This window comes from Onychomys torridus, chromosome 9, assembly GCF_903995425.1.
Source record: "Onychomys torridus chromosome 9, mOncTor1.1, whole genome shotgun sequence".
In the NCBI taxonomy this organism is placed as follows: domain Eukaryota; kingdom Metazoa; phylum Chordata; class Mammalia; order Rodentia; family Cricetidae; genus Onychomys; species Onychomys torridus.
In genome coordinates this window covers 56,485,293-56,511,094 of record NC_050451.1, presented here as the reverse complement: position 1 = coordinate 56,511,094, position 25,802 = coordinate 56,485,293, and the positions used below count along the sequence as shown (strand labels likewise).

Below are 25,802 nucleotides of genomic sequence, written 5' to 3'. Positions count from 1 at the left end.
AAATGGATGTTCAAACTGGGCTACAACCATCTGATATAACAAGTGGGTGGACTTCAGTCTGCAGAGGGAAAAGAATAAACACTGGAAGTGGTGATAAAGGTTTTCCATTGTCCTCCAACTGTCTTAAAAAGCAGTCATTGCCAGTGCTTGACATCTTAGAATCCAAATTCAAATACAGAGTTTTGGAACTAGCTTATGACTACGGAGAGTGAGCTGGTTGAAATGGTTTTGGTTAAAAGGATCAACACTATAGTGTGTATTAAACTTAAAATAGATACTCAAAGACCATCAATTTCTCTGCACACAGGTGACTGAGGGGAACTCAGAAGTCCCGGCTCCACAGCAGCCCAGACCTCTGTTCTAGACCAAGGTTGACAGCTGGTAAAGGTCCAGGGCGAGCTGTGGCTTGGCTGTGGGTGAGGAAGTAAATCCTAGGAAGTAGCCAAAGGTAGGAAGTAAACTTTGATCCAAAACAGAAGGTACAAACCAGGCAGGTATCACAGACCAACAAACAAAAAACAGTAGCTGTGTTCACCAGTTCTCCAAGCTCCGAGTCTTGGGAGTCATGACTCTTCACTGACTTTGTCTCACACCCCAAAGCCAAGCTCTGTACAGACTGTGTGTACACAGTGTGAGGAAAGATTCCGAAATAACAAAAACCAAAAACAACAAAACATAAGCACATCTTTTTGTCAGGCTTTTTCCAGAAACACATGCTAGGAAAGCAAAGAGGCCTTAAACCTCACGGAGCACCCTTCTTTGCTCCCACTGTCTTCCTGCTGCAATGCCTTTCAGTTTGTGCCGAGAACTTTTCACAGTCGCCTACCATCTCCAGCTGTCTTCACGGACTGGCATCCTTGGCCCTTGCAGACAGGGTTGGACAGTGTCTGGCATCCCCACCAAGCCAAGCTCAAAAACTCCAGAACTTCTTTGTAATAACACAGGAAGTCCTCATCCTGGTCACGGCCCTCCTTCACCACTCCACATCAGCCTCGTGAGCCAGGTTCTCCTCTGTTTTACTCAGATCACTCACGGTCCAAGATTCTTTGCCAGTTGGGAGCCTGTTAGACCTGCTCGGTGGCCTCTGCATTTGCTGTGCAGGCTGACCGGAACACTTCCTCCTTTATTGTGGGTCATCCTCACTTCCTGCAGCTCTGCCCTTCAATCTCCTCTTATCTTCTCAGAGGCCTTTCCAGACTGCTCTCTGTAAATCCATGGCACCCACACTCCCCATGCTCCTTGCGAGGGTTCCTCTCTGCAGGCCGAGCCTCCTGTAGCTAGCATGCATTTATGTCTTCTTGTCTTCCTTCCTTCACCAGCTGTGTGAAGGTAGGGGTCTCACTCACCTCACTACTGAACCGCTGTTCCAGGAACAATGCCCAACACATAGTAGGTCACTTATAGAAGAAGGAATAAGAAATTACATAGTCTGGGTGCTTAAGTTGATCATGATGTCATTGACCAAGGAGAAGTTATTTTGGGGACATGGTGGGGATCTTTGTGGATGTCAGGTCTACAGTGATGGAAATATGTCTTGCTGTGTATTATGCATAGATTCTTATTGGAACTCTTTTTTCTTTTTAAATTTTTAAATTATTTATTTATTTATTTACTTACTTACTTATTTAGGTTTTTCGAGACAGGGTTTCTCTGTGTAGCTTTGTGCCTTTCCTGAAACTCGATTTGTAGACTAGGCTGGCCTTGAACATACAGAGATCCACCTGCCTCTGCCTCCCGAGTGCTGGGATTACAGGCGTGTGCCACCACCACCCAGCTCTTTTTTTATTTTTTTTAAGAGTGTTTCTTACACATTTTGGTTTTTTTCTTTTCAGAACTCTGTTCAGTACAGTAGCTCAGTTTGTAATGTGGCTGATTGTTTTCCTGTTGTTTAGATTCTTTGGTGATTTTATATTTTTTAAACATTCAGTATTAAGTACACAGTGAACATTTATTTTTAAATTACAAAAGTAATAAGTGACACATTATGTAATGGTGTTTAACTTTGAGTTTTCCCCTCATAAAGAATAAAAACTGACATTTAAAATGAGATGTAACTGAACCACTTTAAGGAAAAAGGCCGGAGCAGGGTCATTAATAGGTACCTATTTTGTTTCTCTTATCCAGGACTCCAAGTTCGGGACTTACTTTCTAGGGAGGAAAACCAGGATTAAAAAGCTATTCGGGCATGGTCTGCAAACAATACCAGAGCTCACTCATCTCTAATCAAGCATTATATTGTCTTTTACGGCGTGTTTTAATCTCATGTTCTATTCTTGCCAGGTCCTAAACTGGCAAGAAAGCCTCCACAGACTCCAAGAACAACACAATTTCTCGCAAGAGGTATTTTTTCAGATGGCGAAGCTAACTGGCCATTTAGTCTGAAATTTTACTACTAAGTAGAGAGTCTACCTCATTCTGGAGGGCTCTCCAGGGGAAGAGCATCTCCCCGCAGAGGGCGCCATGCGCATCCCTGTGCAGTTCAACGCACAGCCACCTTTGGAATCTTCAATCTGGAGTCTGGAAAAAGACCAGGGATGGATGTTCCCGGGTCCTCCCCAATGGGGTGCCTTCTGGGCAGGGGGTCAGTTGGAAAGGGGACTCCTTGGAGCGCACACCGTCCCTCGGTGTGAAACTGCAACTGGGAGAAATAAGTCCCTGAGTTCGGGATTTCCAGATGAGAGCTTTGTCAACAGTTTCCTAACGGAAGGTCCCCTAGATTGGATACTTTTGAAGCGCCAGCGTCCCTTGCACTAGTTCCCCGCGGGCCTTGAAACCCGGCTTCCGGCTCTCGGGGCTTCTGCAGACGCTCCCGGAGGCGAAGGCGGTAGCTCACCGCTCATTCATTCAACAAATATTTATTGAGCGTCCGGTGACTCTCTCCCCAGCTCCTCCTCCGCGCGCAGCGGCGCAGCCCGGGAGCGCAAGGGACCGCAGAGCCGACCCCGGGAGGACCCGGCCGGCAGCTCCCGGCCGCGGCTCGGGCTGGGCGAGGCGGAGTCGGTGGGGGAGGCGGGCAGGAGGGCGGCCGGGGCGCAGAGGGCGCGGCCAGCGGGAGGAGCCGGGGCGGCGCCGGGGAGGGCGCGCGGGGCTGCGCGGCCGCCGGCCCCAGCAGGTGACCGCGGGCGGGCTGCGCGGGCGTGCGGGGCCCCGGGCGCGAGCGAGGCGGGACGGCGCGGCCTTAGACGCGGCCGGCGCGCCAAAGTCGCCCAAGTTTTGCTGGAACATGGCGGAAGAGTCATGCAGCGCTAGGAGCACGAGTAGCTGTAGCCGCTAGCGCCGCGGGGCGAGGTCGTCGCCATGGCCCGCTGGATCCCGACCAAGAGGCAGAAGTACGGGGTTGGTGAGTGTTTGCCCCGCCCCACCCCGACCCGAGCGCCACCGAGTCCGCGGGCTTTGGCCCCGCCGAGCTGGCGCACACTCGGCCGCCGGGTTCCCCTGGTGTTGCAGCCCCGGGAGTCCAGCCCTCCCAGGTTGCTAAAAGTGCTGCTAGGCTTGGGGACTCTGATTCCCTCATCCGAACCCCAACTCTAGCGCCGCTCACTGTGGGAGCACGTTGGGTCCCCTCTGCCGTAGGTGGCCAGCGAGGGGCCGCACGTGGGATGGTGCGCTTTGCGCCTGCCCTTTTTGCCAGATCCCACTCTGAAGCCCCAAAGTCCCTCTCCTTCCCTCCCTGGGTCTGCAGTCCGGACCGAAGTCACAAACAGAATGAGAAGCTCAAGTTGCGAATGGAGATGATGGAAGAGGCAGGAAGTGTGTGACGTGGGAAAGAGGGCAAGGGGTCCTGGGGCTGTGTGTGAGGACACCCATCGGACCTACTGGGATTATTGGAGAGGTGTGACACAGCTTCCCAGTGGGGCAAGAAGCGGGGATAGGTCCCGCGCTGGCGTGTGGCATTCGTGATCTCAGTACCCCAGAGCCCCGCGGTGGTTGAGCTGTTTGTCCTCTTGGTTTGGATCCGAAACCGCGGCTATGCGGGTTTGGACCCAGGTGGGAAAAGTTTCTGCTTTCATTTTTGATTGAACGAAGTCAAGTGGGAAGCACTCACCTTTAGCCGGACGATTGCCATGACAATTAGACTTTAAAGGGAGCCTCTGGGATAAACAAGTGTGTTGTGTGAGAATTCTGTCACTTTCTCTCAGGTCCGTTCACTTGGCACGCTTGAAATGTAATCCTTCACTCCTTGCAGCACGCCCCTCTTTTTCTTCCCCTCTCCGGCCTGCAGAAACACTGCCTGAAGTAATTAGTCTGTTGTGACATCTAGACTCCTTTCAGACACTAAGTCCTGGGTGCCTCCGTAATGGTGACTCAGGTTTCCCGTTTCATCTTTAGTATATCATTAATTTCATGCAAGTTGAAAGCCTGCACGTGTACATTTGTAGATATGTATCTATATATTCCCAAAGCTTTTTTTTTTTTTTTTTTTTTTTAAATTAGGCTTTACTTTTAGACTTTTTGCTCCTCCTGCCACATGGCTGCAGGTCACACGGACAAGTGAGATTTCTTCAGCCCCTGATTACCAGGTCTTGACTTAACCCCCAAGCTTCCGATAGGACTGTTGGCCAGGTGCCTACTAGTAAGTAGCTGGTCCTTGGGTAAGTGAAAATTGATGAAGGGTTGGGTGTGTCAGTCATGCAGAATGTCCAAAGCCCATTCCATCTCCTCCACCAAAAAGAGGGAACTTACTTGAGCAGTATAGAGTACTAATTAATGAATAAAAGCATGCTTACTAGAATTTCTCATTTTACCTAGGTTGAACGTTGTTCCCAACAAGTATGTTTCCAACAGTGTGCTGTATGTTGTCAAAGGCATGGGAGTGCAAATGTTTCCAGTATTCCTCTGTGTTCTGGAGTCAGGGTTTTGGTTATTAATCAGAGGTCATTGGAAGTCTTCGGACAGTGTATCTAGGGGGCTGATCTTAGCAAAGTTGTTTCAGGGTGTAATTTGGGACATTGACGTCATTAGACCCAGCAGATTGAAGTAGATGTGGGTGTTGAAGCACAGAAAATGCACCGAGGTCAGGACATGGGTCTGCACTGGGTGTCTGTGCTCTTGTGTTTGGAAACCTTCTCTGGCTGCTGGAGAGCCCGAAGGAACCCAGTTATCATTCAGAGTTCCCATAATGGAATCCTTTCCCTTCTGTGAACTCTCCACTCATCTCTGGTTCAGTATTCCATGGAGAGTCAGTCCTGTGGGGCTTTGCTCCCCTATGCTTGAGCCCCCATCTATGGTACCCTCCCAGCACTGCATCCGTCTCTAGCCTTTCTCTTGGGGTTCAAATCTGCCTCCTGCTTCCTTCAGATTTACCTCTGCAGCTCTTCACTGAGTCTCCACATTGTGCCCCACCACCAGGTGTTACATACAGAATGCTAGCCTCTTCAGCAAATAACTGTGACTGCTTGTTGGCACCCAGATCATATTTATTGACTGTTGACATAGACGGGGTTGGGAAGGGTCATTGGTTTCTCTTCTAGGATCCCAGCTCTACCCTCTGACCCCTACTGGCTAGGTGTTTGTTGGTTTATTTGTTTGTTTGTGAGACAGAGTTTCTTGGTGTAGCCCTGGCTGCCCTGGAACTTCACTTTTGTAGACCAGGCTGGCCTCGAACTGATGTGTTCGAACTTGCCTACTGAGTGCTGGGATTAATTGCACATACATAGAGTGTGCCAGGGTAACTGAAAGAGGAAGTCTGTCATCCATGCTGGGGTGACACTTTCTGGTGCCAAGATTGCTTTGGGGTCACCTATTCTTATGCACTGTCAGCAATGAACCCATTGGTTCCCCAAGTTGAACTTTGATGGAATCATACCTTAGTTTGTCATTAGTGCCCTATAAAGAGGGGGTAGATGCTTCTTTATGTCTTCGCAGGGCAAGAATTCTGGCCAATGAAGGTTATGGTTTTTATTTCTGCCAATCAGAAGGTTTTGCCAGGTACACAATAGTCCTTACAGTTTTATTCTTTGCCATTATGGTTATCAATAGTCAGCTGAGGCCCAGCTCTGAAATGGGATATGAGAGAGAGAATGAGAACACTTCCATATAATGTACGTTTTGGTATATTATTATAACCTTTTGTTAGTAGTTATTTATAAATTAAACTATCATAGGCATGTATGCAGAGTATGTACAAGGTTTCGAGCATGGGGTTTTGGAACATGTCTGCTGTGGGCAAGGGGTCAACCTCTATAAGTGTATTCAGGAGTATGCGCCCTTGATGTGGAGGTGCCCTTGGAAAGCAGGCTACCATAACGTCTCTGGAGATTTAATACAATTTCCTTCAGTTAAGCTTTGACAACTCACTTGTCCCGATATGGGTTCTGTTGGAAGAAGAGGAAGTAAGGGAGCATTCCTTGGGTTGTTTGAATGTCATTGGGTGTCCTGCTGTGCCTGTACTGCCCTGGGATGTTGTCACTTATGAGGGCAGATGATGAAGGAAGCTACCCAGTAGCCATCTTGTAAAGGCCTTGGGTGACTCACAGCTGCCCCCACTATGGCTGTGTGCTGCAGAGGAGGCTGTCTGGCAGGGAAGGTTTGCTGAGAGGGTGGCCTGTGATCTGCATTTGAATTGTGCTTGGGAAAGGTCCCCACCATCCCATCTGTCTGGTCCCCTCGAGGTTGTTTTCCAGTGGGGACTGAAAATGTCTGGGAGTCCTTAGTTCTTGAATACAATACTAGTCCATTCTCTAGTATTAGGTGAACCTAGATCGTCATTGTGGACATCTGTGTTATCCAGAAAGGGGACTGGTAGACTTAATTCTAAAGACTAAGCACTTTAATACTCAACATCAGTACTCCAGAACGAGGTACTAAGTGCTCAGTACTTAGGAATAAGTATTGTTATTCTCCGAAGCCAGGCAATTTTATGTTGTCCTTCACTTTTCTTTTCCATGTTGTTTATTTGCAGTACTGGTGAACGAACATAGGGCCTTGTGAGCACTAGGTGAGTGTTCTACCACTGCTCTGTCCTCCCAGACCGCTTTTCATTATTGAGTGTTACCAGGTTGTGGAGGCTGGTCTTGAACTTCCTTAGTAGCCCAGGCAGGCCTTGGAATCTTCTTGCCTCAGCCTCCTGAGTTACTGAGTTTATAGACCTATACAGCCGGGCCTGTGACTCTTCCTTTTAGCTGTTTAAGTGTATGGAGTTGTAAAATACAAATATTTGAATTTTAAGCACACATCAGTGATAAATATGCTTCTCACTCAGTCACTCTCTCTCTGTCTGAGTCAGGGTCTTCCTGTTGTCACCCAGGCAGGCCTGGAACTCTCCATCTCCGGCCTTAGCCCCCGGGATGCTGGAATTAACTAGCATGCATCATGGCACTCAGCTTCAGTATGTTTTTAAGTCAGCTTCTACACAAGCCGTTTATGTCAAGAACAAAGATGATATTCTTTGCGGCCTGTTTGCAAAGCAGTTCACTGATGCATGTTGGGATTTCCGGTATCTATAGCCATAGCGTGATAGGAAATCTTTGGAGGGAAACACTGGCTGTCACAGTTAGCCCTCCAACAGTTTAGCTGTGCTTGCCCCAGATAGCCTCAAGCATCGGGCTCTGTGGAGCAGATCCTCAAGTGCAGATTTAAGACCTAAGCCAGACTCTGGGTCTTTTCCTGGTGCATTCATCCAGCCCCCTGCCGCCATGCCATCCTGCCTCACCCTGGGCACAGTATTCCTGAGGCTGGGATGTGACATCAGGGAGGGGATTTCATAGTGACTGGTCCAGTTTGTTTTTTTTAAAGTATATATTTTTATTATTTGTAATCGTGTTTATATGTGTGTGGATGGGCATATGCATGGTGCTCATGCAAGACAGAGGTGTTGGAGCCTCCTGGAGCTGAAGTTACAGGTGGTTGTGAGCTGCCTGATGTGGGTACTGGGAACTGAGCTCTGGTCCTCTGCAAAAATTGTGTATCCCCTTAATCCCTGAGCCCTCTCCCTAACCCCTCCCCACCTTTTTTTTTTTATTATTTAAATTTTGAGGTCAGTAGCCCTGGCAGGCCTTAGGATCTTCTTCACTATGTGTCCTGAACGATAGAATTATAGGTGTATGCCACCAAATCCAGCTCTATTTTACTGTTTTGAGACAAGTCTCTTGTACCCAGCCTAACCTTGAACTCTTGACTCTCTCTACCCCAAGTGCTAGGATTCGAAGCATGGAGCGTTACCTGGTACATATGCTGGGGATTGAACCCAAGGATCTGCGCATGTTAGGAAACCATTTTATCAACTGAACTACACCCCCAGCAGCTCCATTTTCCTTTGAAAGAGAGGAAGTTGGTTCCTAGAGAGGGAAAGTGAGTTGCTTCACTCCACGGTTCTTGGCTTCAGGATCATATAAAGGTCTTTGGCAATCTGGTGACACCACCCTGAGCTCCCTCCCACAGGATGAAACTTCTGAGTACGTCAAATAATATACAGAGTACTGAAAATGAGACTCATTGAAATACTTGTCAAGTTACTTCTCGTTGTCAATGCAAATAACAGTGTAGCAACAAGTAATAATAATTTTGACTTATTGATGAGTGCATGTGATTTATTTATATATCTAATTTCTGGATAGGATCTGAAAGTGCCTGTTGGTGGGAATGCCACAGGTTCTGCTAATCCAACCATAATTTACAGCCTAACTCCAGCTGAAGTCAACTCAGAGTGTCACTTAGAAAATCCAGAGGGAGCTTTCTCTTCCATTCAAGTCTACCAGTCTTCTGGATTTGAACTCAAATTGAGTCCTTGGCTGATTCTCACACAGTTGATTAATTGTAGAACCATCTGAGAGACACAATAGTAATTCACACTTGTCAACCACCTCACTACCTGTGATGGTGTTAGATGTTACACAGCTATGTGTTCATGCTTTAACCTTGAGGCTAAGAGAAGAGGGGTCAGAGAATTAACATGTCTCAGAACTTGTGGGGTGCTGTTTTACACTTTTTCCAAAGAGGTGCTGTTCTGAACACCATGTCAGTGTGGTCCAGGACGTGAAGGGGTCTGGAGAGAGGTGCTGTTCTGAACACTATGTCAGTGTGGTCCAGGACGTGAAGGGGTCTGGTGCTGTTCTGAACACCATGTCAGTATGGTCCAGGACGTGAAGGGTTCTGGAGAGAGGTGCTGTTCTGAACACTATGTCAGTGTGGTCCAGGACGTGAAGGGGTCTGGAGAGAGGTGCTGTTCTGAACACTATGTCAGTGTGGTCCAGGACGTGAAGGGGTCTGGAGAGAGGTTTGTAGAGTTTGCAGAGGCTCGTGAGATGCAAACGTTTTTCATAGTGATACTAAAAAAAAAATCCTTGTCCCTTTTTTGTACTCATGTTCTTGTGGGTGTCTGTGGGAGCTTGCCCAGAGGTTAAGTGTGACATGGCAGTCATATGCCCATATGAGACTTCAGCTGCCATCTGTGAAGTGAGACATTAAGGGGATATACAAGGGACCTAGAGAGATGGCTCAGTGGCTAGGAATACTTATGGCTCTAGGAGAGGACCAGTGTTCAGTTCCCACTCACATGGTGGCTCACCATCATCTGCAACTCCAGTTCTAGCAGATCTGAGGCCACTTCTCACTGCCATGGGCACCAGACATACACTTGCTGTAATACATACACATAAAATAAGTACATATAAAAATTAAAGCTCTATAGATGCCAAATGCATACTTCTAAGTGTTTTTGTTTGGAAAGAAAAAAGTTTGTTCCTAATAGAATATGTATTAATGTTCCCATGTATTGGGCTCCACACAGTGATTTTAAATTTATATTTTAAAAACATGTCAGTTTAGATTTCTGATGTAAGTAGCCATAGAGGTGACCCACGCAGAGGAGAGCTCTCTTTTGAAAGGGTTCTGAGCCAAGACAACGCTCGTGCTCTAGGCATCATGTAACAGACTACTAGAGCAGAGCTATGAGACTCTGTTGGCTTTTCCAGCTGAAGCAAACCGGCACAGGTCTCCTCTAAGCCCTATAGTCCCACCCCTAAACCAAACTTCCTCACTCTGTATTTCCTCTCCCGGACTCACGTTGTTTAGGCCATTGGTTTCTTGTCTCGTTGGAGTCCGCTGACTGTGGGTACCTCTATGGCTAGAGCCACACCAGCGTGCCATCATTTTTTTTTTTTAATGTAATATTTTCTTTCTTTGCCTGGCTTTTTTCCTTTTTTTTTTCTTAAACTTAACAGTCATTGACAGATCTGTTCCTCCTCTTCATTGTTTGCCATATAAAGAAGCAGTTCCAGAAATAGGGAATGAAGCTGTGGTGGTGGTGGCTGCGGCTGTGCACGCCTGTAATCCCAGCACTTGGGAGGCAGAGGCAGGAAGATCTCTTTGAATTCGAGGCCAGATTGGTCTATAGAGCGAGATCCAAGACAGGCACCAAAACTACACAGAGAAACCCTGTCTCGAAAAACAGAACAAAACAAAACAAAACCAAAACCAAAACCAAACCAAACAAAACAAAAAACAAAAAAGAAATAAAGAAAGAAAAAGAAAAGAAAAGAAAAGGCAGAAATAGGGAATGGAAGTGAAGTAGCAGAGTGGGTTCTGGCGGGACACCGTTGCCTGCTTCTTACTAACAAGCGGGAGGCTGGTGCCTGGCTGAGTCTCTTTGACGTCTTTCCAGTCTCCTTATTCATGGTAGCTGAGTTCTGTAGTGTTGCAGCAAACACTGGATCAGTAAATACACTGGTCCTTCCCCGAGACTGTTCTCCACAGTCTGGGTGATCTGTGATCATGAACATAGTAAGTCAACATTCCAGAACAAGTAACATACTTTTTTTTTTCTGTTGCTTGCTGTCCTGAGTAGCATGGTGACCCCCACCCCCACCCATCCTAATCTGTCCCATAGATAAAGCATCCCTTTATCCCCAGTATCCATGCTGTATACACCACCCACCCGTTAGTCACTAAGGAGCCATCACAGTCATCAGATTGACTGTGGGGTTTGGCAGTCCTGGGTTTGGGTGGCTGTTATTTTGCTTATTAATGGCCCCATAGCCCAAGAGTAATAATCCTGGCAGTTATGCTCAAGTATGTGGTTATGGCTGCTCTAGTTTATTCCCTTACAGTGCCTAGCTTAACTCTGTACGTATAGGAAAAGCACGGTACAGTATATGTGGGCTTTGTTGCCGTCTGAAGCTTCAGGGATCCACTGAGGGTTCTAGAGTGCCAAAGGCAGAGTGTCGCCCTGTTTGGTCTCGCTTGAAGCTTGGGCACCATTGTCACCACTCTGCATGGGTTTGTGGCAGCGTCAGCAGGATTGATAAGGGAGTGACCAATACATGGTCATGAATAGAGGCTGGATGAATAGTTCCGCTGAAGTCAGATAAAGAGAGTTGGAGATAGGAATGCCTTTCACCCCATGTGGCTTTTGTTCTGTTCTGTTCTGACAGATGTAATACAGTTGTGCCCACCCACCCCTGTTTTGAGGCAGGCTCTCATGTAACGGCAGGCTGGCCTGGATGAAACACTGCGGATGATGAACTCAAAGTTCTGGTCCTCCTGCTTCTGTTGAGATTGCGGGCACCCACCACCACGCAGTGTTGGGACTTGAACCATGTGCATGCCAGGAAAGCTCTGAGCCCCCCGGGTGACTCCTGGAGGGTTTTCCTGTCCAGCCTGCTCATCCCATCTCTTCATGATCTTTCATTCATGGCTCCACCTCTGTCCTCTCTGCCCTCTCCCTTTGTGACTTCTTTGCCTGCCTGATACCAATGATTTCATTCTGTCTCTTGATACGCATCTGTTTATCTCCAGGTTTGGACCCCACACAGGCCTCTTCCTGGCATCTCTACCTCTCTTCCTGCTTATCAGACAACCCCCATCCCAGCACCTTCCCCTGTTCCTGTCATCTCTGTGCTAGGCTCAGCCCCAATGCCCAGAGTCATCCCAAATTTGTTCCATCACCAAGTTGTGTCCGTCCTCCATAGTTCATCCTCAGACCACCACTTCCTGATATGTTTGATGTTTCCGTTTCCCTCCAAGCTTGCTTGGTGGCCTACCAACTCCTTGCTCTCCCCCCGCCCCTGCTCTAACCCTTACACGTCCCCCATAAGTCCTCCATGCTCTCCAGGTGTGGTTGGTGACATAGGACCTCTTGGTCATAACTTAGCCTGTTATAACATAACAGGCCCTGTCCATGAGATCCGTGTTCTCTCTACCCCTTTGCGTCCCTTTCCCCTCTAGCCATGCTGGCTTCATTCCTGTTTTCTGAACTCTGCAAGCTCAGTTGACTCAGGGCCTTGGCACTTGCGCCTCCCTCTTGTGGAATGTGCTTCCTGGATGTTAAAATAAATCCAATTCTCTTTGGTTATCTAGGTCTTCAGATAACTCTCCCCTCAGACAGTCCCTTCTGAGGTCTCTCATGCGGAAGCACCACCATCTTGACACCTCTGCGTGTCAAGCCCTTGATTTGTTGAGATTTATTGTCTGCTGATACACTAAAGTATGAATCTATGAGGTCAGCAGCTCTCAAATTTTTAGAGCATACCCCAGCCCCAGGAGTGGTACCTGGCTTGTGGTTCATTTAGCACCCTGAATATTCAAAGGCGTGGGTGACTCTCTGCCCATCACTTACCTAACTGATCTACCCACTCCTCAGAATATGAATAAGCATGCTTCTCACAAGATACATGGCAGTGGGAAAGAGGACATCTGATCAATAAAGTAGGGCTAATGAACTTAATAATCCCAGGACTATGTGAACACTGGTGTAGGAGAGGAACTGAAATCATCAATATTGCATTTATTAAAGAGAGAGAAAATGGAGAATGTTCTCATTGTTCATGGAGGTAGATGGCTGGATTGGCTAATGGGAAGGAAGCAGCTGGTGGCACTGAATAGACTGGGGGCGTTGGTCTAAGTCATTGGATGGGTACTGTGTTGAGCGGGAGTTGGCAAAGAAAGAAGATGTGGTCTATGGGGAGAAAGGAGATGTGGAAAATTCTTTGGCTCCAGTACCACGAAAGGAGTTGTGTTGCTTTCCTGTTAGAATAGAGATTCTGTACAATGGGTCTCTCCAGAGAAGGGGGAAGAGGTTGTAGGTGACAAGGTAAAGAAAATGGTCACTGACAAGTGGCATCTCTTAGCTTGTAGGCAGGAGGATGATGAAGTCCAGGTCAGCCTGGGGGATAGGGTGAGGACCTTTCCCTCAAAAACTTACCAGAATTTCTGTTATGATCCTATGATAACTGCCACCATAGTAGCTACAATTTTTAATGAACTTGTTGTTTCCCATGATGGATTTGCAGAGACAAACCAGAAGGTTAGGGCTAAGAAATTCATTCTCTCAACATCACACTTTCTTATAAAGCAAACCTTTTCCTACTATTAGCTTGTTTCCAGAAATACTCAATGTAGCAGTGTAACAACCATAGTCCTTTACTTATAAAGGATTTTTAGTACATTCAATAAAGAAAGCTGGATGTGGGTAGCACATGCCTATATATTCCTAGCACTGGGGAAGCAGAGGCAAGAAGATCATGAGTTCAAGACATGCCTGGATTACACAGAGAGATCCTGTCAAAGAAAAAAAAAGATAGGTGGGTAAGTAGATAAAGGTGTGATCCAGTACTTTGAAATTACTTTGAATGAACTTGACCCTTGGCCTGTATTTCTGAGGTCAAGAAGTACTTGGTATTTCAATAGAGGGTTGGATGTGCTAATACATACATACCTGTGATCTCATCCCTCAAGAGGCTGAAGCAGAGGGGTTGCCCCTAGTTGGAAGCCAGCCTGGCCTATTCAACATGAGACCTTATCTCAGAAAAAGCAAAACAAAACAAAACACCATTTTGCTCCCCGTGGAGGGAAGTGTACATTTCCCCTTACAACAGAGGCAAAACCCACCTACACTGTGCATGCTTCCTGTGGGCATTAAAGGTTTGGAGAGTTCTGTAGGGATGCTTCAACCTTGGTTATAATTAGCCCCAATTTGCCTTGGGATGAGTGGGTTTTACTAGGAAGCCTGAAGAAGTGCTTTGGTGAGGTGGTTTGGAGGCAGCAATGGGAACAGGGAAGCAGCTGATAAGTGCATGAATTCATTGTGTTTTTCCAAGTGATGTCCAGTGTCCTTCCCTGAGCGCAGGCTGACAGGCCCCATCCAGTGACTGAATTGCTGGCAGCCAGGATCCCAGCAAGAGACAAGTGGGCTTTGTGTCTCTGCCCTTGGGCTCCATACAGCCCCTCCCTGTTGTTCAAATGGTGTCAGAATTGTTTTCCACCTTTCGCTGGTTGGGCCATCTTCTCTCTTATTTTCAAGCCTGATCTAACTTCAATTGTCCACGTGTGGGGGCAGTTGGACTCCCCCAAGTCACCTACTCTAAGGATCTTAGGCTCTCTGTCCTTGCAGGCAACATGAGGGAAGGAGATTGCAGCAGTGATGCATTTGTCTGGAAATCAAGCTGATGCTGACTGTCAAGATGAGCAAGAACGCATCCTGTGGTAGCTTCATCACTTGGATACTGTATGTTCTGTGAACATGGACCCATGTGGCCCTCAAATCCCAGGCGTAGTGGGTTGAATGAGAAATGTCATCTCTGAGTTCGAGGCCAACCTGGTCTTACAGAATGAGTTCCAGGACAGCCAGGACCACAAAGAGAAGCTCTGTCTCAAAAAACAAATGTGGCCGGGTGGTGGTGGCGGCACACGCCTGTAATCCCAGCACTCGGTGGGGCAGAAGCAGGTGGATCTCTATGAGTTCGAGGCCAGCCTGGTCTACAGAGCTATTCCAGGACAGGCTCCAAAGCTATAGAGAAACCCTGTCTTGAAAAACCAAAAAAAAAAAAAAAAAAATGTGTGTGAGGGGTGGGTAGGGTGGGTGGGAAATGTCCCCCATAGTCTTGGACATTTGAATACTTGGTCCCCAGTTGGTGGTACTATTTGGGTAGGATTAGAAGGTGTGGCCTTGCTGAAGAAAGTATATCACTGAGGGTGGGCTTTGAGGTTTCAAAGCCTCCTCACATTTCCAGTTTGCTCTCTCTAATTCCTGCTTGTGGGGTTCAAGATCTGACCTCTCAGCTTCCATTCTTGCTGCCACGCCGCCACTCTGCCTTCATGGAAGCACTGTAAACCCAAATAAACTCCAACTCTGTAAATTGCCTTGGTCATGGTGTCTTTTCACCAGGTGTTATTGCCAGAAACCATCTGTGAAACCAAGGCGCAAGGATGTTAGAAAACCTCACTGTTCTGCCCCCTTGTGTGTGGGACATAAAGTCCTAAGAAATAGATCCTGGCAGTTCCATTTCTTGGGCAATGCTTCATGTTAGAGGAGAACAAAAGTCCAGAGGCATAAGGGACTCTTCCAGAGTCCCACTGCTGATAGCTGACAGTAGCTGACTTTCAGATATATTAAATGTTCAACTAAACATTAATTCTTTGAGAATTTCGTGCACTCTATTTTGAACACGTTTGCTCCCATCAGCTCTTCTCCTTCCTCCCTCTCAACCATCCCATCCCTTCCCATGGACTCTGAGGCTACCTTTGTTCTTCTCTTCTCCATGGAGGCCCGTCTGTGTTGTCTTGTTAGCCTTGAGATTGGGGGTGCCCTGACGCGTGCTCAGCCTCCCAGGGGTCACAGTAAACAAAACCAGCTCTTCCTCTCCCAGTGGCTACCAAATGCTAATAGCACCTCAGCTAGTGGTGAGCTTACACATCTCCATTCCCCCCTCCTTGTTCATCTGTCACCAGCTCTGTGAGTTCATATGCACACATGCCCTGTTGTGTCTGCAGAACACTCTTTTATTGATGTTACCTGTCAATCTTACAATCTTTCCTCTCCTTTGGCTCGTCCATTCTTTCTGCCCCCTCTGCCTCAAAAGATCCGTGATCCTTGGGGTGTGGGGTGGTTTCAACTTGTTTCCTAACTACTTTTCTCCCCCCAAGAGAGAGCACACTTCTTTATCAGATCTGCAGCCCAAGAAGAAAATGCCCATTCTTCTTTGCTCATTTTCCAGGTAGAGTTTTTGTGATAAATACAGTGTGTGATGACACACACCTGTCATCCTAGCACTCAGGAGGCAGAGGCAGGAGAATCGGCAGTTCAAAGTGGGCCACAGCTATATGCTGAGTTTGGGTCTGGCTTGGGATACCTGAGGCCCTGCTTCAAGGAACAAACAAACAAACAAAACAGTAGAGAGGCACAGGAGCTGGGGTTGTTGCTTAGTTGTAGAACATTTGTTGTATGTGTATGAAACCCTGTCTTCTGCCTCAACCCTGCAAAAATTAAAGACATTGGTGGACAAATAAAAGCCCTACCACCTTCCTACCACTAAACTTCTTTCCCATTAAAACAGGAAGGTACTACCATACTGGCTTCCTGTTTCAGAGTTTCTATAAGGAACTGGTTTTGAGCCTGCAAAGTGGATGACTGTGGCTTCCATGGTTTGGCCACTGACTTCTCACATGGTGTCAGGCTTCCGCCATGGGGTCCTGGATCTATGGTTCCCAACACAATGATGTTGACATGGTATCCATCACAAAATTAATAAGCCGGGCCACTTCTCACCATGACACTGGCAGGCTTGAGAACTGCTGTCACTGTGTTTGACAGAACATTGAGGGATGAATGGAGGGAATATATTAATAGAGCATCAGGTGAATGGCGTGGAAGTTGGAAAAGGGTAGTTTTGTTAGAAATGGATTTGTGCAAAAGGAGAAGGCCACATTCTGAAGCCTCAAGTTGAGTCTGGCATCTCATCCTTTCTTGAATTGGCTTCTCCTGCCCTGTTCTCTCTGGTGGGGAACGGACTGCTTAACACTGAAGAGATGCAGCCATATTTCATGCAGGTGTTGATGCTGTTCTTCTGGATCAGGCTTCCCTTGAAGCAGGCATATTTGTCCAACTGGTTTCAGAGGCTCTGCTACAGTGCCTTGGCTTCCTTCAGAGCAGGAGGGAAGAGCACATTGCCCTTGCTCTGTGCCTAGGTGAGCCTTCGAAGGACTGTTTGTCAGATCCTGACAGTGTGGGTCATGATAAGTTTTCTTTCCAGCTTGCTGGATTCAGAGGTAGGCTCTGTGAACTTCATGGCTACATACTTTGCCAAGGATCTAACGAACTGAGGAGATTGGTGTACTAGGGAGGAAAGTGTAATGTGTCTGCTAACTATACTTGTGAGTCATAGTGGTTTTAACAATCAAGTTATTGACATGAAATGATTAAAATCGAATCATCCCAGCAAGGAATGATTAAAATTGAAAATGCACATTGCCTTTGACTCTTCAACTCCACTTAAAAGAGTTTATCTTACTGATAGGTGGGGAATGATGACAGGGTCAGAGGTTATTTGTTGTGAAAACGTGGAAAAGAAAATGTCACTTGGCTGGGCTCCCTAATTTATGATATGTGCGCATGATAGAAAATTATGTGGCCATTTAACGGCAGGCCTACAAATGCACTGAATGCACCAATAGGTTGTGTCTGATAAAGATGATCTAGCATGCAGATGCTGTCAAGCCAAGGGAACATTATTCCATGCTCTTTTGGCTTCTTAAACTGGATAGTGGCTAGGTAAGTTTTCACTTGGTGAAAATTCAGTGAAATGTGTGTGTGTGTGTGTGTGTGTGTGTGTGTGTGTGTGTGCGTGCGCGCATATGGTAGATGTCCTTTTCTACACATATATCAAACCTGAATAAACTTTTTAGGAAATGAACAAGGCACTCCGATCTAATGAATGCATTGCTGTGGGCTTTCCTGGAATGTATATGAGTACCAGCAAGATGTTTAAAGTGTGCAGTGTTGATTGCATCCATTAAATAAGTACTTTCATTGTACCAGACACATTTTAGGCACTGGATATAAAAGGAAATAATATATTCTTTTATCTATACATATTATCAATTGCTAGAAGAATAGAAAAGTAATTGTCCACAGTTGGTTTCTGAAGGGGAAAGGAAATCAGGTCTCAGCAATAGGAAGGCTGTATGGCTGTTGTTTTACATTTTTATTTGATGTGCATGTATGGATACATGTTCTTAGTCTGCATACACTTGTCATGGTACATGTGGAGGTCAGAGGACAACTTATAAGAATCTGTTCTCTCTTTTCACCATGTGAGTCATGGGGACAAAACTCTGGTAATCAGGCTTGGTGACAAGCACATTTATCCACTGACCTATCTCCCCAGCCCCAGAACATTCGTGGAATCTCTTTGTGCCTCTTAAAGTCTGTATGTTGCAATATATTACAAATTAAAGCAAATAAATTGAACAGGCCTGATACTATTAATGCCATTTGTGACCCAAGGAAGCCATCGCAGTCACCTCTGCCTTGGAGTTCCAACCATCAAAAACATACTGTTTGAAGGTTTGCCCCTAACCACACAGGATGTTTTAAGTGGGTTTGGTGTGAAGGTTTTCTATGCGGTCTCCCTAAGCTGACTTGTACATCCTAGCAAAAATGTAACTTGATAAATTATATATAACCATCAAGAATTCCAGGAACTTTTAGAATGCTTCGCTCTCTCCCGCTCAGTTGATTGCTTATGTGCACTCCGTCTCTTCATTATAATCAAAAAAGAAAGATCCAAGATCTTGATTCAGATAAATAAAAGTGGAATTTGCAATGTTGCTCTCATTCGTTTATAATCCTAAAATGTAAAACTTACAGTCACATCTCATTAATTTGAGTTTTAATTTGTTGGCTGATTCAAAGCTCTGAGTAGCTATTTCATGTTGGATGGAGCATTATTCTCAGTGTTTTCCTCCTCTCAATTTAAAGGCAATTAAATCTGACACAATCACCTTATTGCATTACATAAAATGAAGCACTTTAACAGTGAAGCAACACCTAGATACAGTTATTTCTGTAATCCAGCACTGTCAATGCATGCCTTTTAGATAAAATATATCTGCGTGACTGAGGAAGATTGAGACATGTGTTGGCTTGCTTAGTGACACATGCTAAGCCAGCTTGAGAACCATGGCTACCTCTGTTAGTTCTGCCCACTGTGTGTCCTACAGCAAAGCCGGGCTTGAAATGGGAGTTGTCAAGGTCAACATTTGAGAGCCTTTGCTGCAGAGGAATGCTGTAGAGTAGCTGCTTCAGGCTAGGGTTTTTGAAGTCCAGTCTGCTAACTTTTATTGCTCTTTGCCTTTCTGATGTCATAAAAGGCTTTAAGTGATGTGAAAAGGTGGGTATGAGATCCTGTACACGCTAATAGTACACCATGAGTCACTATCTGAGGTACAGAAGACAGACCATATGCTGGCCTGTCCCTTGTTGACAGGATATGGTTGATGACTAGGTATAGTTAATCGTGCTTAGCTCTGACCCTTCTTCACAGTTCACAGGTGCAGACCAAATTCTAACAGATTTCCAATCTTTTATATCTGCAAGTGGCCTGATCTTGCAAGAATCTTCCTGGAAAATGTTTTCATTCCCCCCAGAAGTGATATGCGGCTTGTTGTCTGGTCAGAGAGGAACAGTTACTCTCTGGTCTAGAAGAGGCTAGCTGGCGTTGTAAGAAGAATGAATGAATGAGTGAGTTGATTCCTCACAGTGAACTCACATGGATGTTCTGAGTCATGCTAATTTGAGCTGGAATCCCGTGTATTGACCACTAACCTCCCTTAGGGCTCAGAAGCAGGCCACATTAGCTGAGTCCTGTGTATGTGCAGCAGCTTGCTAGATGGGCATGAGCATTAAAGAAAAAAAAGATAAAGTCTGAGGAGGTGAGTCCTGATCCCAGCACTTGGGGGTGAGAAAGTAGACAGCTGGATCTTTGGAATTCCCTGGCCAGCTGATTTAACCGTCCTCTAGAGACTATGTCTCTAAACAATGTAGAGAGCAATTGGGGAAGACACCTGAGTGACTTCTGGCCTACACATGTATATAGAGACCTGCATATACATGTGGACACACATGCTATACATGTACACACACTGTACTACACACACACACACACACACACACACACACACACTCACACACACGAGTATGTAAGTAAATGCATAGAGAGTAAGCAGGGCCCATGGCTTCTTTCTCTTTCATCTAATGGCAGGCCTTAAAATAGATTTTCAAACTCTTGAATTTGTATCCATTGGGACTAGGGGTCTAGGACCTGTTATTTATGTACAAACTACCCGAGTTATCTAACACTCAGGGGCAGAGCTATGTGCCTATAAACCTGTCTCAAATCTACTTAAGCCAAAGTGTTGTCTGAATGTAGAACTGCCTGGAATCACTCCTCAGAAGATTGGGACATGACTGGGAGGGTTGAGATCTGGTTTGGCTTTGGCAGTGGCGGTGATTGCTGCTCCGTGATCATCTTCCAGTTGCCTGACAGCTCTGGGGAGGTCTTTCATGTAAGCTCACAAATTGAGAAGGGACTGAGCCTACAGAAGAATTCTTTTCATGTTTGGGCCCTGGCCTAAGCCAAGTGCTTTGGAAATATTGAATCTGTTGTATTTTCTTTCTTGATTTAGATATAGGTTGGCTTACTCAGTTCAGATGTTGACAAAATGACTTATTTCAAAAGTACATGGCTTACTTCTAGAAGCAAACAGTACCCCATCACTTCCCCCTTTAGTGGCATTTGGAGTGTGACTTAGGAAGACAGTTTCAGACCAGGGAGAGAAAAAGGCAGTCTTGCTGTTTCAAACACTACAGATGTAAAGACTGGAGTGAGCACAGGGACATAAGTAACTGCATCCCTGTGGTTCCTTCTTAAAGCCATTGCTGTCAGGAAGTGGCAGGGCTGCGGAGACGGCTCAGTCCATAAAGTGCTAGCTTTGCAAGCATGAGGATCCAGGTTTGATCCCAGCACCTATGTAAAAAAGCTAGATGTGGTGGCATGCACTTTCATCCCAACACTGGGAAGGTAGAGACAGACGGGTCCCCAGGAATCACTAGCCACACAGCCTAGATAAATCAGTGATGTCTAGTGTTCCAGTGACAGATCGTCTCAACGGAAGTGGGCGGCTATTGGTGAATAGCACCAAGTCTGTCCTATGACCTACACATGTGTTTTCATACTTGCACACACACATGCAGCCATTAAGAAAGAAACAAACAAACAAACAAAAAGCCCAGAGGTGGAGGGATTGCAATGTGACGTGTGTTCTGTGTAATGTGATGTGTGTTCTGTGTTCTGCTCTTCTCTTCATGTGTGTCTTTATTTTACATGCATCAGCAGCCTTGAGTGACAAGTTTTAGTCTTTTGGAAGATGATCAGTGCTCTCTCTTTTCTTGCTGAAATAGTCATAACCATGAGATTCTTAGTAGCTCTCTCCCCAACCCCAGCAAGTGTTTAGAATTGGCTAGCTTTAAGAATTCTCCATTTTGTAAAGGTCACTTGATTTTTATATTCAGGGGCATTTAGGTTTGGGGGTTGAAGGGACAGTGAAACTAACAAGTACTGGCACTAGAATAAGGACACTGGGCTTTTGGTCTGTATTACAGATATGATCCCTAGTGCTCTGGAATTCACATCATTCTCCCTCTGCTGTTCCCTCCCACTATCTTGTTCTGTATGTCTGTCTCTCCCTGTGTGTGTGTGTGTGTGTGTGTGTGGTGAATGCATTCATGCATGAGTCTGTGAATGCACTCCCCCATGTGTCCTGTATGGGTATATGTGGAAGATCAAGGTTGATGTTGGATGTCTTTCTCGGGCATTTTCCACCTTGTGTTTTGAGACAGGGTGTCTTAAAAAACCTTGCTGTTTCAGCCAGTGAGCCCCTGCAGTGGGCCTCTCTGCGCCCCCACCCCCCAGCAGTAGAATTACAGATGGGCGCTGCCATGGTAACTTTTGTGTGTTAAGGATCTGAAATCTGCACTCACTTAACTCACTGAGCCATTTCTCTGCCTCTCCTCCGACTCCTTTTAGCTTTTTCTGTGTGTGTGTGTGTGTGTGTGTGTGTGTGTGTGTGTGTGTGTGTGTGTGTGTGTGTGTGTGTGTGTGTGTGTGTGTGTGTGTGTGTGTGTGTCCGTCCCCATCTGTAAAATAGAGAGAAGCTGGGTATGGTGGCACATACTTTTAATCCCAGTACCCAAGATGCAGAGGCAGGCTGATCTCTTGTCAGTTCTAGGCCAGCCTAGCCTAGTATACATAGGGAGTTCCAGGACAGCCAGAGACAGACAACCCTGTCTCAATAAAATAAAATAAATTTAGGAGAATATTTTCTATGACTTCTAGATTCTCAGAGTGTGGAGAACTTTCAGTTTTTGAAGGTTTCTTTATTTTTTTCTTCAGGGTCTTCCTCTGTAGCCCATTCTGGCCTCAAGCCCAGTAGAATCATCCTGCCTCAGCTTTCCAAGTGGCACACAGATGCTTTTGAAAGTTTCTGCAAATTAAGCAGTGCCAGCGAGGCCATAGTCATTGGCCCCACAATATCATGTCTAAAGTTAACATGCCATTGACCTTCTGAAGGCTTCCTCAGAAGGCTTTGTCTAGAAGAAGCTTTGGTGCAGGTAAACCACCCATGACGTCACAGCCAGAGTTCCACCTGTGATGTCATGACCCGAGTTTCACCCATGACATCATGGCCAGAGTTTGTTAACATGCCAACTCAACTGTAATATGATTTTTTATATTTTACTTGTATGAAATATAAATGCATATGAAATATGATTTATATGAAAGCTTTCATATACTTTCAGATTGGTAAGTGACCACTGACATTAAGAACTAATTTTTTCCACTTGACACTGAAGTTATGAGTTTGTTCATATAGTTTCAGTGCTGTCTGGTTTTTGTATGTCAACTTGACACAAGGTAGAGTCATTAGAGAGGAAGGAGCCTTGATTGAGGAAGTACCTCTGTGAGACCCAACTGTAAGGCATTTTCTCAATTAGGGACCAATAGGGGGAGGCCCAGCCCATTGTGGGCGGTGCCGTTCCTGGGCTGTGGTCCTGGGTTGTATAAGAAGGTGGGCTGAGCAAACCATGTGAAGCGAGCCTGTAAGCAGCGCCCTTCCATGGTCTCTGCATCAGCTCCTGCCTCTGGGTTCCTGCCCTGCTTGAGTTCCTGTCCTGACTTCCTTCAGTGATGGACATTAGTCCTGAAGTGTAAACTGATGAAACCCTCTCCTCCCTGACTTGCTTTTGGTTGTGGTGTTTTGTTGTAACACCAGAAACTCTGAGACAGTTTCCAAGAATGATTCTCCAAGTTTCGTGAGATCTTTTCTAAAATATTTAAGAGGTGATTATTTTTAGTGGGCGCTGAGGTCTGTATTATGTCCTCCTAGCCCCATTCATATGTTGAAATTTTAACACTCAAGTATGATGGTATTTGAGGTGGAGCCCTTGGGAGATGGGAGCACTTCATGAAGTCAAGAGGTGGAACTCTCATGGTGGATTAGGGTTTTTTTTTATCAGAAAAGACCAGAGAGCTTGCTGTGTGTTGCAACAGGACACAGACAGATTGGGGCCACCTCTAGCCCAGATGAGTGCCACTCCAGAAACTATCCATGCTGGCCTCTGACCTCATACTTCCAGCCTCAGTGCTTCAGGAAAATAAATATCTGCTGCCTAAGCCACCGACCAGTCCATGGCATTTTGTTCTGGCAGGCTGAACTGCCTGAGACTTGGGAGGATTCGCACTGAATTATGAATCCACTGTTCCAGGATTAAGGTTTAATCTCTGTTGTTTAATTCCTAATTTTCCCCCACTTACAGGCGTTATTCACACATGTCAGACCCAGGCCTTTTGCAGCCTTCTGGCCTGGAATCTTGTGGCTGATTTGTTGTCAAGGCTCAGATGAGATGGGTTGGGGAACTCGCTGAGTCTGGAATGGTAGGTGCAGGAAGGGAAGGGAAGGGAAGTGCTCTGATGGGGACCTGTAGAAATGTAATTTCTGAGGTTGTCCATCCTAAACTTCCTGGTTTGTCCCAAGAGCAGCCAGGTTTCTGCTTAGCATCTCGAAGGTGTGGAGAAGCAAACAAAAACATTTGTGGGAGCTTTATAAACTCTAAAGCCGACACTAACCCTAATGGAAGGAAGGCTGAACATGAACCTGGCAGCTGAGAAGTGTGGCGTTCAGGGCAACAGCTCATTTTGGCTGAGGAGACTTCAGAGACCTTGAACTTGAGATGAGCATGCTGCTTTGTGAAGACAGGCACTCTGGTCCAGTGCAGCAAGCACTACCAAGTGGGTAGGGAGGAAGTTGTCCCCTTTGGTGGGAGCAGAGCATGGAGGGAGGGAGAGAGGGGGTTGATATAGATTGTGTCAGATTAGGGGAGACTCCTAAGCTGTTGTTCTGTGCTTTGAGGTTTTATTCTGTCCCCCAAAACCCCAGCAGCTTGGTGTGCTAGGAAGCTTGCTCTCCAGGAGGGGTTGGTTACACAAAGCAGCCTAAATCCGTAGCATGTGCCAACATCTGTAGTGCAAACATCCCCTCTGTGGCCAACTTCAGAGAAGCATCGGATTAGCTGGGCGCTCACAACATTCCTCAACATTTAACAGTTGGCTGTGAGAGCCCTGCAGGCCGACTCCATGTGATTCTAGAGGCTGGTTAGTTCCTGTGTGCTGAACAGTGACTGTGCCTGCCAGCCCAAAGCTTCAAGGAGACCTAGGTACCATCTGTGAGACACCTCCTGCCATTGTTGACTGGTCTGTGAGGGTGTGTCCCCCAGTGATGCCATAGCAAGTACATATGATTTGACACAAAGAAATGAGTAACTTGGGGGCTGGAGAGATGGCTCAGAGGTGGAGAGCATCAACTGCTTTTCCAGAGGTCCTGAGTTCAGCACCCACATGGTGGCTCACAACCATCTGTAATGAGATCTGGCACCCTCGTCTGTGTACATAATAATAAATAAATGAATCTTTAAAAAAAAAAAGAAATGAGTAACTCCTCAGATTCCCTCTCCTGCAGTTTGATGAGGACATCTCAAGGGCAGTTTTGTTACAGAGACAAAGGGTTAATGGAGAGTACTGAGTCCAGCCAACAGGTTGAAATCACTTGATACCCAGAGTTAAGAAAGAGATCCTGTGAAGAAACAGAAGCTGAAGGATGGACAGAAAGGAGCTGATGTGGAAAGAGACCTTAGAGCCTACAAAATGACCTCTGGGGTCAGTGCTGTCCCTGAGGTAACTTGTAATCTAATGGCCTGACTGGACAAGTTTACCTGGTTCCTTGGAGTACCTTGGAGAACTTTCCATGGACATAGTCCTGCCTGTGGCCTTAAGGGATTGGTCCCAAGATCTCTAGGGAGTACCTCTTAGATTATACCCAGTCCTGCCTGGACCACCCTGTACTCATGGAATGATAACGAAGTTCAACATGTAAATGAGACACATCAGAAGATTAGCAAGGTCATACAGAGCAGTTATCAGTATACTGTGAGAAAAGTTATTCAGAACTTACCCACTGGGGATGTAGCTCAATGGTAGAGCACTTGCCTAGCATGCTTGAGACTCAAAGTTTGATTAACATTACCTGGAAAAGTTATGAATGATTTATTTCTGGAATTTTCCTTTTACTATTTGTAGATCACAGTTGACAATAGGGGAGAAACCTAGAATGATTCAGCTAGTTAAGGATGCTGTGGGCCAGATGTGGTAGTACACTCATGCAGCAAAGGCAGGTTGATCTCTATGAGTCTGAGGCTAGCCTGGTCAACATAGCAAGTTCCAAGCCATCTAGAACTACGTAGTGAAACCCTGTCTTTTAAAAAAAAAAAAAAAAAAAAGACACTGCAGCTCTGTACCACAAGTTTCTAAGGACAGGGGAGGAATCATGTAACTCTGACTGTGATTCAGAAAAGCCCCCATCTTTATTTTGATGCCCGCTCTCTCCTCTTTGTACTCCTCCCAAGTGGCTATGAGGTTCATCCCAGCATAGCTGATTTGGAACGCACGATGTTGAGAGAATAGCCAGCAGAGTGTGGT

General features: G+C 46.1%; 1 protein-coding gene across 1 annotated transcript in view; it reads left to right on the top strand.

Annotated features, from left to right (window-relative positions):
- Nucleotides 1-3,099: 3,099 nt before the first annotated feature.
- Nucleotides 3,100-25,802, top strand: part of Dock5 (dedicator of cytokinesis 5) — a 191,672-nt gene continuing 168,969 nt past the window's right edge. Inside the window, exon 1 of the mRNA XM_036199166.1 lies at nucleotides 3,100-3,340. Coding sequence (XP_036055059.1) covers nucleotides 3,298-3,340 — 43 coding nt within the window. The 5' untranslated portion in view covers nucleotides 3,100-3,297. The remainder of the gene's footprint in view (nucleotides 3,341-25,802) is intronic.